General features: G+C 36.9%; 1 protein-coding gene and 1 long non-coding RNA gene across 15 annotated transcripts in view; one reads left to right on the top strand and one right to left on the bottom strand.

Moving 5' to 3' along the window:
* The window catches only part of LOC148948883 (uncharacterized), a 40,734-nt gene extending 29,644 nt beyond the window's left edge, over positions 1 to 11,090 (bottom strand). For 8 of the 11 annotated variants that reach the window (XM_089094795.1, XM_089094793.1, XM_089094789.1 and 5 more), the window contains exons 1-2: positions 10,941 to 11,090; positions 3,122 to 3,338 (exon numbers count right to left, since the gene is read on the bottom strand). In XM_089094795.1, the coding sequence (XP_088950921.1) occupies positions 3,122 to 3,295 (174 nt within the window). In that variant the 5' untranslated portion in view covers positions 3,296 to 3,338; positions 10,941 to 11,090. Of the gene's footprint in view, positions 1 to 3,121; positions 3,339 to 8,588; positions 8,612 to 10,506; positions 10,527 to 10,940 lie in introns of those variants that run through there. The other 3 variants (XM_089094796.1, XM_089094787.1, XM_089094788.1) reach the window with 3 other exon arrangements.
* Positions 1 to 18,715, top strand: part of LOC148948882 (uncharacterized) — a 325,997-nt gene that overhangs the window by 273,381 nt on the left and 33,901 nt on the right. Inside the window, exon 1 of one of the 4 annotated variants that reach the window (XR_016142241.1) lies at positions 10,711 to 10,871. The exons of 2 other annotated variants lie outside the window; for them this stretch is intronic. This is a non-coding gene — a long non-coding RNA (uncharacterized LOC148948882). Of the gene's footprint in view, positions 1 to 10,710; positions 10,872 to 11,153; positions 11,274 to 18,715 lie in introns of those variants that run through there. One more of the 4 variants, XR_016142242.1, reaches the window with a different exon arrangement.

The raw sequence follows: 18,715 nt of genomic DNA, 5'->3' as shown, positions 1-18,715 counted from the left end.
CATTAAGTTGGCCCTGCATACTAGACCATCAATTTTTAGTATAAGACTTACAAATTTTGAAATAGTACTGAAAAATAATACCTAGAATTTATGGTAATAACGTACCTAGACCAAGATCCCTGTCTATATAAGTTTCCAGGACATGTTTGCCCTTTTCCCTATAGCGTATAACATCATAATGCACAAAAAAACAGCTTTCCGAAAAAAAAGCTTGCCCCCTTTAATTGAAATGCTTCTAGACGCGGAAATTGCAAATGGTATTGGGACAAAATGTCGGTGGAATACCAAGTAGCATTAAATACAATAATGTAGTTTTTGCTCGGGGTGGGCTAATCTGTTTCCTGATCCCTCTCCCCTGGTTTACGACATTCCACTGAATAGAGTAATTCTTTAAATACAGTCAGTTTCTCGTTATTAGTTCATAGTAGCATTTAATCCTGTTCTTTGGTTCATCATAGTTCTATACCTATTTTGATTTAAATCATTATGTTTTCATTCATTTTTAATACGATCTGTTTTCAAAATAATTTTCACATCTTGAACTCTCAGACAGCTCCTGAAAGGATAGTCCTCAGCCAGGCTTGGCATGTGAATGTTTTTTCACCATTTAAATCCTTATCTCAATTAGCAACAGAGCCAGAAAATTTCTAGAGGTCGGAAAACGCCCGATAATTGAAAAATAAATACAAAGAAGGATAAGCTTTATGCAGTCTAAAACAAGATTATTATTGTTGGGTGAGAGACTGCAATTTGACGCTTCTCTTATTGATGAAATCCAAAAACTGAGTTTATAATTTGTAGCAAGTTATTATTCTGTCTGCTAATGAGTTGCCGACAGCTCACGATATATTAAGGGGGGGGGCATCTCAGTCCCCCTAAAAACCTTCGATCAAAGAATTCGCTTTTATTTTTTGACCTACCAGGAAAACATCCGATACCCCATAAATGTTTGAACTGATCTGTTGCTGTTGATTCAAAATTTCCGAAATGATCGGCAGAAAGTATGGTTTCGAGATACATGGAAGTTATCAAAGAACTCTTTCAGTTTATTACTTTCATTCAGTCATTTTATGCGTCTTTTTGTGAGGGTTGATTTAATAGTAAAACTGACAATTCGAAATTCGCTTTTGGGCCCAAATTGAGACTCAGGGAGGGACCAATTCTGTAAAAGAAGGGCACCTTTGGGGAGCACCGAGGCAGAACCCTACAGGAGGTGAATCACCCCTCCCCGACTAAACTTATGAATCCACATCAACGTATATTGCAAGTTATATCACATCTGTCCGAACGAACTGGTTTAAAAAAACAAATTAAAAAAGGTATTTTTCAAAATATAGGGTAGGGAAAACAGTTTGGAGGTGCGAATGGTTTCCCGCACACACCTCCCCGATTTGCACAACTGGTGGGATGGTAAAACTAACAAACCCTGCAATCTATTCATATAACCATAAACCATAATCACTGTCAATTTTCTCGTAATAACAAAAATAGTAGAGTCGGGGAAGAGCGCCCCCCCCCACACACACAAACACACAGATACTAAGTTGTTATTATATATTTGAAAATCATTTCCAAGCTTACCCCTTATGTCCTGAAAGTGCCACAAACGTAAACATATGCAGCTATTTATTTCACGAGGGGGCAAGGTCGGAAAAAAATATAAAAAGAAATCGGATAATACGAATAATATCACAAAATTATAAGAGGGGAACTGTAATGATTCTGAGTACCCCGCAAGGCCGTATCCAGGGGGGGAGGTTACCCGGTTTGAACCCCCCCCCCCCGAAATTTTTGACCGACTCGAAAATAAGTCGAAAATTAGTAAAACCTAGGTAAAAATCAGTAAAATTAGTCGAAAACTGAGTAAAAAATTAGTAACCCCCCCCCCCAAAAAAAAGTAAAAAATTAGTAAAAAACCCCCCTGAACAAAAATCCTGGATACGGCCCTGGTACCCCGCTCCCTTTTGCATGACTGGCCATGCTTGTGTATACCTATGATCGTTCTGAAATCTGGAAGAAATGAAATTCATAAAACAACTGGTTCCAAGGATTCCGGATTTTAAACCTGTACCAAGGATATTCCCCAGTAAGGACTCAACGACAAGAAAGGGTAATGAACTAGAAAGTGGGAAACCTAAATTTTCAAACTCACGCATATGAAGTCAAAACCCGTCTTCATACCCGATTAGTTGACGTACTCTGTGAAGCTAGATTTTACTGAGTAGCAAAGAGAGATTTATTGATTAGTAATTGGATTGAATACTACCACCGGAGTTTTCTTTAAGCGTTATTTGTAATCTGTATCTACTATTAGTAAGCGGATATACTTCTTTCTCCCAAGTAGAATCTAAAATTGTCAAGTAGAAATTCTTTATTTGTCTTTGAAAACTCAATTTTACATGTGGGAGTGTTCTGGGGAAAACTTCAGCAGGGTTGGAACTGCCTGGAGAATTTTCTCGTGGGAGTGGGGAGGGAAATATCCGTGGCAGAAATTATCCATGGCGGAAATTCTGCAAGAGAAATTCTCCATACGGAAATTTCAGCGATAGCCACTTTCCATCGGGGAAACATTTCCGGGGAAACTTTTCACGGGGCTGGGGGCATTTTCGGCATGATTTGGAAAACAATCAGGTATTAAAGTCTTTTTTCAAATAAAACTATGCTAAGGAGAATTTTTCCTCCCAGTCCTGAAAACGACTTAATCGTTATGTAGTGTATTCAAAAATTATGGTTCTCTAAAAAGAAGAAACAGGATTTCGTAAAGACACTCATTAGGGGAGCCGATTCCGAAAAACTTAGGGGGTACAAGTTTTTTTTTTTTTGTTAATTAGCACACAAAAAAGCATTAAAAAAATCTAAGGTGTATTCTAAAGTACCTAAAGTAATTAAAATCTAAGGGGCAATTTTTTCTTTTTTTCCAATGAAAATATAAAAAAAGACTTTTTCAACATTTAAAAGGAGTATATTTTTTCAATGAAAATTTTGATGAAAGGTACTTATGCTTTACATGGTGGGGGGGGGGGTGGTTCCCTCACCAATTGACAGTCCTGACACATAGGAGAAACAACGATAGGAAATACAAACTGGTCTACAAAATCTAAATCCCAACCAAATACTGTACCTGGAAAAATGGACTGCAAGCTGAGAGTACTAATCTGTGTGCTTTGATACTTCTGCCTTCTGCAGCAAGTGTCACATCTGTCATAATTTCAGTGCTCAAAAGTCGGTCAAAAACGGAAACAAGCGTACTTTGATGATTGTTCCATCGCAGGCAGAATTCCTGATCGGAAGCCATTTCAATTGTATCACAGGTCTACGCGGTCAATGAAGGCACAAAACTAAATAAACATAACAAAAACATGAGAAAGTATGACAGTGGAGCTGGACAAGGGATAAAGGGGTGTTATTCGGGATAGCACCTTCCCCGGTACTCGTATGATACAGCGACCCCACTTTGTTCTTGATCTGTAATAAAACCGGTTTTCTATGTCAACTCGGAGATTATCATAGCCTGAGTGAGATAAAATTCTATGCAGGTACATTTTAATTGAAGATTTAATATATAGAGACGGGTATTTAATATAATGCGTTCAGGGCGGCTTGCTTTCACTAATTCTGATGTAGTTTCCTTAATTTTGCTACTAAGTATTATAGGTAATTGTCTATTATCCCAAACACACGCAAGAAGTGAATTTAGGTTAATCATAATGAAATATACTAAAATATGATGAAAATATAATACTTTAGAAACAGAATTATGGAAACTACAACAAAGGATTATGGAAAGCAGCCCGCCCAGAACCCATTATATTAAATACCTAACCTAACCCCCTCTATATATTAAATATTTGATTAAAATATACCTATATCTTAGCTTTTCTCACTCAGAACAAGCTAACTATAACCAATTGCAGACAGATCAACCGGTTTTTCTCAGATCAAACAGAGCATACTTCTCGAGTGTTTTCGGGATAATACACAAGTACTGTATTATATTTTCATCATATTTTGACATATTTTATTATGATTAACTTCACTTCTTGAGTGTGGTCGCTATATCATACAAGTACCCCTTCCCCTTCAAGGGTGAAAATACAATTCAAAACTTTATCAGGTCTAATAGGACAGGTATGCAAGAAGTGGGTAGGGACTTCGACTCTCCCTCAAATGTTGTAGTTTTTAAATTATTGTTGTTCCCCGCGATTTTCACGTTTCCTGATTACTCAATTCCCCCCCCCCCCGAAAAAAAGGTACATACGCATCTACCAAGGCCGTACCCAGGATTTTTTTTCGGAGGGGGTTTTACTCAAACATTTTTTTTCGGGGGGGGATGGGTCACAAAAAAAAACTCAAAAAACAGATACAAAATTTGTTTATATCCATTTTTTGTTACGTTTTTACGAGTCAAAAAACATTTCGGGAGGGGTTTAAACACCCTGCCCCCCCCTCTGGGTATGACCTTGGCAATCTACTTCAAATTCATCGGACTTTAATTGAAATTTAATGTGGATATTTAAATGATAAACGTCAAACCAGTTGACGTTTATTTCTGATGCAAATGAGAGATTAGTTTAAACTCTATCCCCCCCCCTGATGTGCAAATATATACCATGAATTAGTATATATAGGGGTGGGGGTAAAATTCATTTGCGGCGAAAGTGATTATTATATTTGGAAAGAGAATAAAAAAGATTTACCTAATTTGTTTCCTGTTTTTTAAGCTGCCCTAATTGGTCTGAACTGATTATGGCTAAAATATCGAGCTAAACGTACATGTGAACGGGCCTTTACTTCCTCGGGTATGCTAGTCCGTTTATCATGGGCTTAATTAAATTAAAACCGAAAATAATTTTTGCGTCATTAATTTTAACATGACAACTCTTAATAGAACTATATACGGTCATATATTATTTTGATGTTGTAAAAAAAAGTTTCATACCAAAATTAACCCTGAGAATGAGCCCTATTTTCACATAACCTTGAGCATGATACTAAAAACGGACAGAAACAAAAAAAAAATTAACCAAAAAAAACTGTGTATGAGGGGGTGTGTCACACCTCTACACCTCGCACTCCTTATAAAATAAAATCGAAATATTGCAGTGTAATAACCATACTCAATAGAGCATAAGCTTTCTTTTTGTGAATCCCATTAACGTCAATTCAAAAAAAATGTTGAAGGGGGACTGTATTTTTCAAAATCCAAGGGGAGGAATTTGTCGTTTTTCAATAAAAATATAAAGTCATTTTCAATGAAGATACCCCAAAAAATCTAGGGGAAAAAAACCTGGGAGGAGCACACAAATCTAACATGACCCTTCCACAACTGACTCCACCTGTGAATCCTAATCCCATGATGATTTCTGTCAAATTTGACTAGTGACTAACAATCAATAGGATTGAACTTGTTTGAAATATAATTACTTAAGAAAAACAACTTTTAATTAAACGAATGAATTAAACTACTGATAGGGATAAATTATACCTTGACCTAAAAAATAACTACAGGAACATTGCGAACAGGAAACTTCCCCTATAATCTCGTGATGTTTCTTTTAATCTGACTATGTAATTTAATGTCATGAAAGATCACGTGATTCCGGCATGATTTACTTTTTGCTATGCATAAAACTGATATCCGCAGCTTTTTAACTGAAGCGCATAATAGGTTTCGATGCTCTGTCAAATGTTTGATGTGGATTGCAAAAGGCATCTTCCGCTTTGGCCCGTTCAATTTTGTCTCAAATTGGAATAATAAGCAACACTAACAGGAGCGTAATTTGTAATGGGGAAGGGGGGGGTGCAACTACCCGTTCTAGACCTCGGTTCCCCCTCCCCTCGCAGACCCCAGTTTGACCCTCCAGCTGAAACTTAAATTCTTCAAAAAGTTTTGTCAAAAGATAAGCCTGCATAATTCAAGCATCCACAGAAATGGGTCAGTTTTCTTTAATGTATCTTATCTTTATGGTACTATACGGCTCATTTTTCAGTTTTCACTGTCATTTTTAACTTGATTTGGGATAATTGGCTCCAACTTTGCCCCCCCCCTAAGAATTTTGAAGAAATTACGCCAGTAAACACTAACCTTAAATAATCTTTGTTTAGTACTTTTTGCCCAAACAAAAAATTAATCCCCTTCTCCCACAAATGTTTACTTTTGAAAATTTGTTAATATTTGACCGTACGATTCGCCTTTTTTTCCATTTTGGCAACGTTTGAAAGGGCCCCACGTCGCCATAAAAATGAACAATTGATTTTCGAAATTGTGAAATGTTCTTAACATTTCAGTAAGCGTTGCTTCTTGAGAGAGATCATTTTCCAGGCTAAAATCAATAAAAAAAAACTATTTAATATCAAGAGTAAATCAGAGTAGACTAAATAAATTAGCAATTATGTTGACTGAAAGGGAAGACACAAGGAAAATAGATTTTAAAATGTTATTAGAAGCATTTGCAGAACAAAAATTTAGAAATATGTAAACTCATGTGCCCATATTCGGTGATGTAAATTTCAAAAGGCAGTCTCAGGGGTTTCATAATATATAGGGTAAAAAAACTTAAATTAACTTTAGCTCAAAATTAAGAAAAAAAAGAAAGTAAGGGGAAAAAACTATAATCTCAAAAAAAAAACTGGACCTTCAAATGAGATGAGATCAAGAGAACCAACTGAAAAATGTACGAAGGGGGATAATGACCAACCTAGACCCTCAATAGTGACAAGATCAATCCAAGGCAAAAGGCACTACAAAAATGTGTGAAGCAATGACAAACGAAAATAAAGATCAAAGAGGTGTGTAGTTAAAGTATTAGCGAAACCAACAATTAGAACATGTCAAAAACGAAATTGAAGAATATAGAAATATGAAGTTAAAGGATAAGTGGCAGCGAGAATCACAACGACTCAAAAACGGAAGTGGAGAACAAAAAAAATATGCGGTTACAAGACATGCGACAATGGGGATAAGAACGAATCAAAATGAAGAACAGGGAAATGTGTGGTCACAACGTTAGAAAATATACGACCGCGAGAACAAAGAAATATACAGTTAAAAGAAAATTAGCAGCGAGAATTACAAACAACAGCAGGAGTCAGAACTTGCCAAAGATGAAAGTGAAGAAAGAAAAAATCAGTAGACACAAATTAGACTAACAGACGTGGTTAACAGACACGCTAAAGCAAGTATCAAAAATGGCATTAAAGAACAAAGAACTGTGCTGTCAAAGGGCAGCGAGAATCAGAACGAGTGAAAAATGAAAGTGCAGAAGAAAAAAGGTACTTATGTACATAATGGTACACACTCGAGAACAAAACGGTTTTATCTGTTTGTATTAAGAGACAATTAGCTTACACTCAGTGTAAAACAAGTGACAGGTGACATAATACATCGGACTTACATAATTTGAGCTATATATTTGCAAATTAGGTGGTGTGATGGTAAAGTATTTGAACAGTGTGAAGTTAGAAAACAATTCTTACTTCATAATATGCAGAATGATTGTACCTAACAGATTTTGCATGCAGACTCGCTATACTTTACCCTTCAACCCCTAATGTGCACATATATAGCCTAACTTCACTTATCGAGTGTATACCACTATGTACACTAGTACCGAAAAAATATTATGTTAGAAGAACAGCACCATCACAATTTTCGATGCCAACAAATTGCGGCATAGAACCCAGTAAAAACCTGCAAAGAAGCCGTAAATTACGCAATTAAGTCATAAATTAAGTCATTGGGGCCCTTCAACTTTGTCATTGGGTTCTATGCCGCATTGGGGCCCTTCACCATGGAGTCCTCCATTATCCCTCAGGAAAAGTAGCTAACAAAGATGATTTACTCGGGGGCTACTGCCTGCTTGGTCGAATTGCATTCCTGCATCAGCAGTTTCCAAATGAATTCGTTTGACCTGTTATAGGATATCACTTGCTTTCTATAGAGCTCCACAAACAAATACGAAACTGGAACACTTGTCTTGCTTTAGCTTCATTCAAGGTAAGCGATGATCGAACCAAAAATAGTCATTATGTTTTCAGCTTCAAAATACCTGGAGGAATTTATGACAAAATCAATTCAGCAACACACTTATCACTGACCCCTGAATGTGATTTTGAACCATATTCGTATGGCCAAATGTACTTTTTAGACCCCAATGAAGATGTTAAAGAACACCTTTCACATCTTTTAAATTATTAGATCAGTCGTAATCCAACAGATCTGTAGAAAGAAATGGAAATAGGCGGGGCCCCACAAAAAAATTCGAATCGGGTCCCGCACCTAGTCGATCCGGCCCTGGGCGTCCATTCACTAATATGTATGTCCGTATTTTTCAAAAGCAAGGGGATAATTTGTTCTGTTTTCAATTAGGGGAGGAAAATACCACCACCAAATTGACGCCCTGACCTTGCCAATTAGTACACGATTAATAATACAAGCACCCTTTCAAGGATGACATAGGACATTTTTTTTTTGGCAATGACCGAACATGCGATTTTTTCCACTTCGGGGGGGAGGGGGAGTGAAAGGATATTATCCCAAATTTTATAATGTTTCCTAATACTTAATATATTTATTACGTCTTGCTTACCACTCCCGCAGACGCTCTCACAATTCAAAGGGAAAATGTTCATTGGACATCTTCACATAATACCTACTTCCAACTGCAACTGGGGCGTCTATTGTAGCCGTAAACTTCATCAAACACATGAGGGTATCAAGAGACTCAAAAGGAATGTTTCTTGAAACCTCAACAGATGCTTGGGAAAAGGGCCTTTTCAATCTAATTAAGCTAAGTCTTGCAAAACTTCAAATCACCCTGCTTTGAAATTAAATGAGTCCTACGCTTCGGGTTATTCAAATGAGGGACTAGGCATTCCTCAAAACATAGCACAAGAACAAGCAACTTTCCAGCCTAATAAAAGGCATTGGTGACATAGGTCAGTCAGGCACGGGAGGGGGGCTAAGGAACTCTGTGAGATCTTATTGTTTTCGTAAAGTAGTTCCATCAAGCGTCTGACAAAGATGGAGAGGGTTGAAGAGTTCATACGCCACCCATCCGTTGAATTTACTTTGCACCACTTCCAAAATTCTTCGTTCCTCCTCTAATAGACAAATGCAAAACCACAACATCCTGAGGGGAATGGGACCAGAGCTTGACCTCAGAACAAGATATTTACAAGGCCTATTGAAACGACCTGGTTGCAGATTACTTTGTTGCTGATGTATACCTTTGCCTAAAATTTTGAGGAAAATCTCATTCCACCTGGACAACGTTCCCATGGGAAGGGATGTTGTGATTAGACCCCCTCCAAGTCTTATAACTGAAAATTCTCTACATTGTTTCACATGTTTTTCACAATTTTGCCCGCTTTCAGTTTTTAATTTCAGGAAAGGAATCAATAAAACCAAAGACGCAATGATTTCCTTTCACCTTTTTTTAGGTTCAAAAGATGATCGCCCAAACCCCCAAAACTCCTCGGTAAATTTCTACCAAATCATATTATTGACTTACGCATAAAGTGAATATCCCAATCGATGCCTTTTTTTATGCTGATTACGAATATAGTAATCATTTCTATCGGAAATGAATTTAAGCCCCCCCCCCCCCCTATATATGCCAATTCAGGGTATATAGCCTATTTCTACAACCTAACCTAACCCTGAATTGACAAATATAGGGGGGGCTGAAATTTATTTCCAGTAGAAATGATTATTATATTTGTAATCAGCATAAAAAAAGGCATCGAATGGTGTATTCACTTTATTCCTAACTCAATAATATGATTTGGTAGAAATTTACCATTTCCTCTTGGTATTACCTACAGATAATGGAATAGCATGAAAATTTTTCGAGCAGGATCGGAGGGTGTAAAGTAGGGATGGTGAAATTCAGGTTTTTCATACTTGCTATAAAAGATAAGTTAAGTTACTCTGAATGTTAACGAATCTTGTACTTTGATTATTTTTGTTTTCTAAAAGGAGGGAAGTCTGATCCCTTACTCCCTCCTGTGTAACCCAATTGACCTAGGCTAGTAAGTAAAATCCAAGCTAGTGTAATTTGCTTAATAAGCTAGCCATGGCTATTAAGCTTGGTAAGAAATTGGGTATTTGGAATATGCTAGCCTAAATTACGTAGGCTATGTATGCCTAGGCTTTGGTAGCCAATCTATTGAGTAGCCTATATATATTTTCTAAGTAAGAAAAATAATTAATCAACCATTCTTTCAAAAAATAGGTTCTTACCATGTTTTTTGCCTAGGCAGCTAGGCTATTATTTGTATCTCAAAATATTCATAAGCTTAGGCTATCGTTCAGTCTTGGCCTATTAATCTAATATTAATTAGAATAGGCCTAAGTGTCATAGGTCATCTGACAAACAGGCAGTCCAAGAAATTTTCGGGGAGAAAGGGTGCTAGCCTACTTCTTTGCATCTTGAGTTGGACGATTTCTCAACAGGATAGACCAAAAGTATGTTTAGCCTACTTTTAAATATATGAAAATACTACTAATTAAATCGCAAATGATGTTTTTGTTTAGCCCATATCATAAACCAGTTATAAACATCAAGAAAAAACTAACAAGTATTTCCTCTTCCACAAAACACATACGTCAATCATTTGGCCTTGGAAAGGACCAGCCGCAGAACAAGCTATTCATGTGTGAAAGCAGTGGCGATTTTTAAATTATCCTATGTAAGCTAGCAATAATATATTTATGAAGTAAAAAATATTAAATAAAAAATGATATTGAAAAACCAAGATATTTTAAAAAATTAATTAGGCTGCGCTACTTGGCCTAGCCCTGTTTTGAGTTGGATGACGTCACGTTTTTCATGACGCAAAAGTGCACTTTCTTACGAAAACAGCAACAAGTAAGTGAACTAATTACTCTACTAACACAATTACTCAAAAAACTAATTTAAAAACCAAAAATCACTTACCAAAAAAAACGCAAAACAAAAACATAAAAACTAAAAATTTTGTCAGAGTCGTTTCACGGTTACATTAAAAGTTCCTTCTGTCTGAGTCTCGCTTGTAGCCTTTCGTCTGGGCAAGACAAGGGGAATATGGCCGACGGGAGCCCAGACCCGCCCCGTTTGTTGAGGTTGTATGCACGCCGAGTCAATGAACGATATCTAGCTCAGAAGGGAAATGCAAGTCAAATATTTTAACTTGGGTTTTTGGGATAGCTGTACCCTTGTCCCTTCACTTTTTTATCTGGTGATGCTAACTACCTTAACGGGATCGGCAATTTAACTGAAAAAACATTGCAGGTTTGCTAATTAGAAGTGACTACATTTATTGCTTAGTGCTAGATCATAATATTCGTATTAGGGATAAAGTATTTTCAGCTTTCATTTTTCAAGAAACACTTTGGACTCACTATGTAAATCTAAAATTTCTTTTGTGAAAGAACAGGGAAATGTTTTATACCCTGGGAGCGTACTTATGAGTAAGGAATGTAGCTCGTCTAGGGTGCGTTATATTGACAGAGGTAAAAGATGAGGGACTAAGCCCCACCCCTTCCAGGTAGGGTTAGAACTTCTTATGTTCAGGAATAAAAATGATAATATTCCGCTTGATTCTTGTTTTCTTCTTTTTGATAATTATTCCATATGTGCAGGGATAGAGAAATGGGGTAATTGCGCCCCTTTGCTTGGAAAATTACCTTTATTGGCATTTCTATTCAAAAATTAAAAATAACCGTCAACACCCCCCCCCCCCCCCCCCGCTAAATTTTGAAGAATGACTTTTTTGAATTTTCGTATAAAAAATCCTACATTTTTGTGCCCCTGCGCCCCTACATGAGGCTATACGTGTCTATGTGTGTTCTTCTTACCTCAAGTCTAAATGCGTATTTGCCTATGGCGAAGCGGACAGCTCCAACAAACTTTAAGGGGACCCCGACGCGTGCGTAGTACGAACTTGCGTTGACAAACTCCCCCTTCTATAGTAAATTATTTTGTACAGGGTCGATGAGAGTCAAGGACCGTGGATAAAATTGGTATACGTAGATGCAGAATCACAGTGTCGTAAGCTGAGACCAAGGGTCCCATCCATAGCGATGTGTCGTTAGTTTTATTGCGCATAGTTCACTATAGGCCTATACATTGCTTTCTGTCTAATGTAAAGGTTTTTTTATTTTCGAATTAATTTGTGCCTGACTATTTTCACTACTTAGTAGAGTTTTTATGGAAATTCCAGGCCTTGTAAGCTTTTGCTATTACAGAAGAGGGAAAAAATCCCAAGCCCTGTCCCTCCATATCTTACAAATTTCATAATTTCCTTGTATTTCCAAATGGTTTCTTTCATTTTTTTTCCCCCTGTTTTTTTGCTATGTGACAAATTCTGCCCAGCCCCTCCCTACAATAAGTTCATATGCACGCAAGGCCGTATTCACGGGGGGGGGGCCGACCCCCCCCCCGAAATGTTTGTCTGACTCGTAAAAACATTATAAAAAAGGATACAAAAAAAATTTGTTATGTACTTTTTCAGGGTTTTCGTGTACCCCCTCCCCTACCCTGAAAACAAATCCTTGTGTAAAATACCCCCCCCCCCAAAAAAAACAACAAAAAACATGGATACAGCCCTGTGTGCACGTACCCGCTTTCAAGTACTTTTAGATTAAGTATGTAAGTAAGTATGACGGCAATAGACCCTCAAGGTCCAAACCGGCGGTGCTGATCTCTGTTTCGAGGCCCTTCAGACGGAAAATGTAATGGGGGGTTGAGGGTCAGCCATCCTGTGCTTTCACACACCCTTCCTGCTTACCTTCTCCAGATTTCTCCAGGTACGCATTTATAGCCATTTAGAATAAAAAAAAAAACTCTTACATCATAGGCAGCGCAATAGAGCAGCCTAAGTAAAGAGCGATGTGGGCACAATGTATTTTTCTTTTTTTGCTTTTTTTTTAGGCCAGGGCACTTCGTATAGGATGAGTTGTCGTAGAAACTTCGGAAGGGGCTGCGCTAGTGCCCTATTTAATAGTTGAAATGATTGGAGGGCAACCAGCCCTACCCCCATGCCAATCATTTCCCCAAACACACCCAATCACAATTTTAAGATAGCCATTTTTTTCAGTGTAGTTGAAAGATCCGAAGATGACAACCCCCTCCCCCACCAGACATCAGGGCAAGGGTTGTAAGTTATGTCCTGGGGGCATATAAGGTTTTTATAGAAAGGATGGTCGTATAAACCTCGTAGGGGGCTCATTTGATTGGTAATCAGAACTTCTAGTCCCTCTTTAAAGAAATCAAATCAAAATTTTGAGATAGCAATTTAGTTCAGCGTAGTTGATGTCCAGTAATTATGTATTTGAAGATTACCCCCGCCCCCAGGAACCTCAGGCCAAGGGTTATAAGTTATGTCCCTGGGGCATATAAGGTTTTATTGGAAAGGATGGTCACGTAAACTTCGGAGCGGTCTCATTGGATTGGAAATTGAAGTTTCTAGTGCCCTTTTCAATAGATGAAAGTGATAGAAGGGCAACTAGCCCAACCCCACGTCTTTTTTTCCCTAAATGCATCCGATAGAAATTTTGAGATAGCCATTTTGTTCAAAACAGTCGAAAGATCATATAAAAAGGCTTTTGGGAATGAAATAGCCCCTCAGAACCTGGGGTCAAGGGTTGTAAGTTATGCCCCGAAAGCGTATAAAGTTTTTATGGAATGGGTGGTCGTATAAACTTTGGATAGGGCTCATTTGACTGGACATTGGAGGTTATAGTGCTCTTATTAAAGAGACAAAAGTGAATTGACGGCAACCAGACCCCCTCCCAGGGCCATCATTTTCCAAAACAAACATCCAATTTTGAGACGTCTACTTTCTTCAGCGTTGTTGAAAGATCCTGTAATTATGCCTTTGGAGATGTCAGACCCTTCACTTCCCCCTGAACAAGGGCTGGAAGTTAGGCAATTCGTTCATTGTTTACATAAAGTATACAGGGGCATAGCTCCAGCATTTTTATTGGGGGGGGCAAGAGGGGTCTCTATCCGGAGAGTCAAGAGACATGGGCTATATAATAGTTCTTTCTCCAAATTATTGGGGATCAACTGCCCTCTTGCCTCCTCCCCACCGCCAAAACGACGCCACTGATAGTATAAAGAAAGGTACTTATGTTTGACCTTTACTTTTCAAAAAGACAAAGGGCATCCAGGTGAGCTTTTGAGAAAAGGTTGATGGGAGTGTTGAACTAAATCCAAACATGTTATGAGTATACGGGCTGTCAAAAAGGCGTAACAAAGGAATGACTGAGTATATTAACTTGAAACTTTCACGAAATGATAAGGGACATGATCAATTGACAAAAAAGGTAATATTTGCACGCTGCTTCTGCTACTACAACTACCAGCACTACTACTGCTTCCACTACTACTACTACAATCACAGTACTATATTTAAAATATTGAGGGGGAAATTGAACTAAATTAAAATACATTATGTGCATGTACATTGTCAAACGAGAGTATCTCAAAAATGGATTTGGGTACTTGTATGAAATACCCCCTACCCAATATTCTTCAAATGTGTTTATCTGATGCTCAATTCTAATGAAATATACCATAGTAAGATTAAAATGTAATATTTTAGAAACAAATTCGGGCCATATATTTGTACATTAGAGGGGGGTGGGGTTAAAATATAGCGGGTCCGTTTCTCTGACGCTCAATCCTAATGAAATATGAAAAAAATATGATGAAAATATAATACTTTATTAACCAAATTATGGGAACTACAGAGGTACTTTACCCCCCCCCCCCTAATGTGCAAATAAATAGCTTAAATTTGTTTGAAAAAAAAGCATCGACAAAAAAAAGATTATACTTAGGTTATACTTAGATGAAGAATATTAGGTAGGGGGCATTTCCTACAAGTACCTAGATTTGAGTATTAAGTTAGAACTTTCAGAAAACGGTTAAAGGGGAAGATCAATCGACCAGAAGACAATATGTGCATGCTACTGCTAATGCTACTTCCGCATCTACATTTACTATTACTATTACTGCTGCTACTCCAATCACTACCTCTGTTGCAACTTCTTGTAAGGCTAAGAGCGTTAAAATGAAAATCACAAAGATATATAAATATACAGGTTATGAAAAGGATATATCAGCAATTACATAGCAACGGCTAATTGTAATAAGTTGAAATTTCCAGGACTCGATGAGAATGATGTTCAAATCACCAAAAGGCAATGAATACACTATTAATGCTACCACTACAGTTGCTGTAACTAATGACGCTATGGATATTAGGGGTAGTTTCAATTAGACGAAAAAACTATATGCATGCAGGTTTTCAAAAGGACATGTAAGCAATATCAAACCGTTCGTGGTAACGAACTGTAAGCGACCCGGCTCAATGGTAACCGAAACTTTAAAAAACGGAATTTTGATATCAATAGATGCATCAGCAGAATCATATTTTTATGATGATTTTAAATATATAAGTTTCATCAAGTTTAGTCCTACCCATCAAAAGTTACGCGCCTGAGAAAATTTGCCTTATTTTCGAAAAAAGGGGGGAAACAACCCTTAAAAGTCATAGAACTTTCATGAAAATCACACCATCATATTCAGCATATCAGAGGACCTTACTATAGGAATTTTGCATTTTTGGTCAGAAGGAAGATCACGGATGCGTGTTTGTTTTTTTTATTATTTTTTTTTTCAGGGGTGATCGTATCGAACCAGTCGTCCTAGAACATCGCGGGAGGGCTAATTCGAACGGAAATTAAAAGTTCTAGTGCCATTTTTAAGTGACCAAAAAATGGAGGGCAACTAGGTCCCCTCCCACGCTAATTTTTCCCCAAAGTCACCCGATCAAAATTTTGAGATAGTCATTTTGTTCAGAATGGTCGAAAAATACAATAACTATGTCTTTGAGGATGACTTAATCCCCCACAGTCCCCGGCAGAAGGTCTGCAAGTTATGAACTTTGCCCAATGTTTACATACAGTATTGGTTATTGGGAAATATACAGAAGTTTTCAGGGGGATTTTTTCTGTTAGTTGGAGGGGGGGGGTGGTTCGGGGGTTACATGGGAGGATCTTTCCATAGAGTAAGTTTTCATGGAGAAGGGACATTGCCATGAAGGGGGCGCCTGATTTCCCAGCATTATTTCAAAAAACGATCAAAAATTAAATAATAAAAAAACATTTTTTTCAACTGAAAGTAAGGAGCAACATCAAAATTTAGAGACGAACAGAAATTATTACGTATGTGATTGGGTTCGCCCCCAAGTCATTACCTCGCTCTTTACGCTATGTTTTTTTTTGTACATTTATCAGAGGTATTTATTCTAATTAACGGCCTTCGTGATTAAGGGGTCATTCTTAAAGAATTGGAACAAAATAAAATGTTCAGAAATTAAATTTAAAAAAAGAAGTTTTTTTAACTGAAAGTAAGGAGTGACATTAAAAGTTAAAACGAACAGAAATTATTCCATATATGAAAGGGGCTGTCCCCTTCTCAACATCTCGCTCTTTACGCTAAAGTTTGACTGTCTCAGAACTTTATTTTTTATAAAACAATAATGAACTTTAGCGTAACGAGCGAGGCATTGAGGAGTGGACAGCACCTTTCATATACAGAATAATTTCTGTTCGTTTTAAGTTTTAATGTCGCTTATTATTTTCAGTTAAAAAAACTTTTTTTTTTTTTTTAGTTAATAACGAGTAGATGTCACAAGTTTATGAAATTACCTTCAAAAATGAAAATAAGACAGGTAAAAAGTTTGCCTAAAAGTTTTTTTTTTATTTAATAATTTTTTTTTAAACAGGTTAAAAGTTTTTTTTATTTAATCACATGCAGTGCCGCTCTACAATACCTAGAAATATCATTGAAACTTTTAAAGGAGTTAATTTCATTCAAATTTAAAAGTTCTAGTGCCGTTTTTAAGAGTAAAAGGAGATTGGTGGGCAAGCAACCCTCCTCCCAAGCCCATTCATTTTCCAAACACATCCAATCAAAATTTTGAAACAACCATTTTGTTCAGCATAGTATAACAGTCCAGCAGCTATATCTCTAGGAATATTGGGCATGTCCCCGCCCCCTAATTCTCCAATTGGACCATTATGCTTTAAAACTAAATGACGATTTAAAACTAAATCAAAAGGAAGTGTGTGTATGGTTTCAAATAAGAAACCTAAGCAATATATCGACCACGACAGGGGGTATTAATGTGAAACTTTCGGGCTACTACTATTACTACTTCTGCTTTAACAATTTAAATAAATCAAAAGAGGGTAAATGTGTCTAGGTTGACAAAGAGCAACATAGATAGAATTTTTCGGGAATGGTATTAATTTTTATTTTTCAGGTCAACTTGAGGAGGTATAAAATTAAATTAATAAGTACTATATGCGTCAGGATTAAAAATTGTTGAAACAGTTTCTCCAACATACAAATAGCAAGCTAAACTATTGATTCTTGTAGCAAAATACCGAAAGACATAAAATATAATTTTTTTTCCAAGAAAAAGACTATGTCAATATAAAACGAACAGAAATTAATTTAAAAAGGTTTTAAATTTTTGTTTTTATTAGTTAATTTTTTAAAAGTTAATTTTTTTAGAAGAAAAGTAAAGAGCTTCACTAAACCAAAAATGAGCAGAAATAAAGTCAAATAACCTTTCAAACATAAAACTACCACTAATCACCATTAATAAATAAATAAAACTTAAGCGAACAGAATTTAAAATAAATAATCCAGTCAAACTGAAAACGAGCAAAAATTGACATGAGCAGGGTTGACAACCCCCATGCCTTCTCAAAATCAGAACATAATTTGTTCTTTACTGAAAATAAAATACATTTAAAATGTTTTACTTTTTTAATTTTAATAAATAAAAGATTATTAAAACTTTAAGGAATAAATATCAGTGCATGCATATTAAACTGACAATCCACGACCATTTGTTTTTTTTTCAGTAAAGTGCAAATTATGTTCTGGTTTTGAGAAGGCAGGGGGGTTGTCAAAAAATAAATGGTGCATATAGCCCCCTTCGCTCTTTACTGAGAGTATTAGCTGAGAGTCGACAGCTGAGAGCATTAAACTGAGCCTTTCAGGTTCACCACAACTACTAAGGCTGCTTCTAATGCTACTACTACTGCTAAAACTACTACTACTGCTTTTTCTGCTGCTGCGACTATTTATAACTGCCACTGCTTTTGATTGCTTGCTTTTGTGACTACTTGCGAATGCGAATACTTGTGACTGTGAGTAATTTAGACTACGACTATTTGTGACTGTGACTCTAGCTGCTTGTGACTGCGACTGTGACTACTTGGAACTACGGCTGCAACCACTTGCGATTATGACTACTAATATTTGACACACTGACTGTACTACTTGGAACTGTAACTGCGGCACTGCGGCTGCATGCGACTCTGACAACTTGTAACTGCAACTGTGACTACTTGCTAATGATACTACTCCTACAACTAATGTTACTACTGATACTACTACTGCAACTACTACCACTACTAATACTACTACTTCTAATGCTGACACTACTACCACTACAACTATTACTACTATTGAACTAAAGTAAAAGAGTTTTGGTGCATCAAGGTTGTCACAATGGTACAAATGCAACATCTCAGGAATGGAATAAATATTAAATTGAAACTTTTGGCAAAGTTGGGGGGATGCAAAACTAAATCGAAATAAACTATGTGTATCCACGTTGCCAAGAGGGTGTCAGTGCAAAATCC

Source organism: Artemia sp. Qi Xiang Cuo, chromosome 9 (genome assembly GCF_049724085.1).
Source record: "Artemia sp. Qi Xiang Cuo chromosome 9, ASM4972408v1, whole genome shotgun sequence".
Lineage (NCBI taxonomy): Eukaryota > Metazoa > Arthropoda > Branchiopoda > Anostraca > Artemiidae > Artemia > Artemia sp. Qi Xiang Cuo.
Note: the sequence above shows the minus strand (reverse complement) of the source record. Positions and strands in the feature narration are given on the sequence as shown.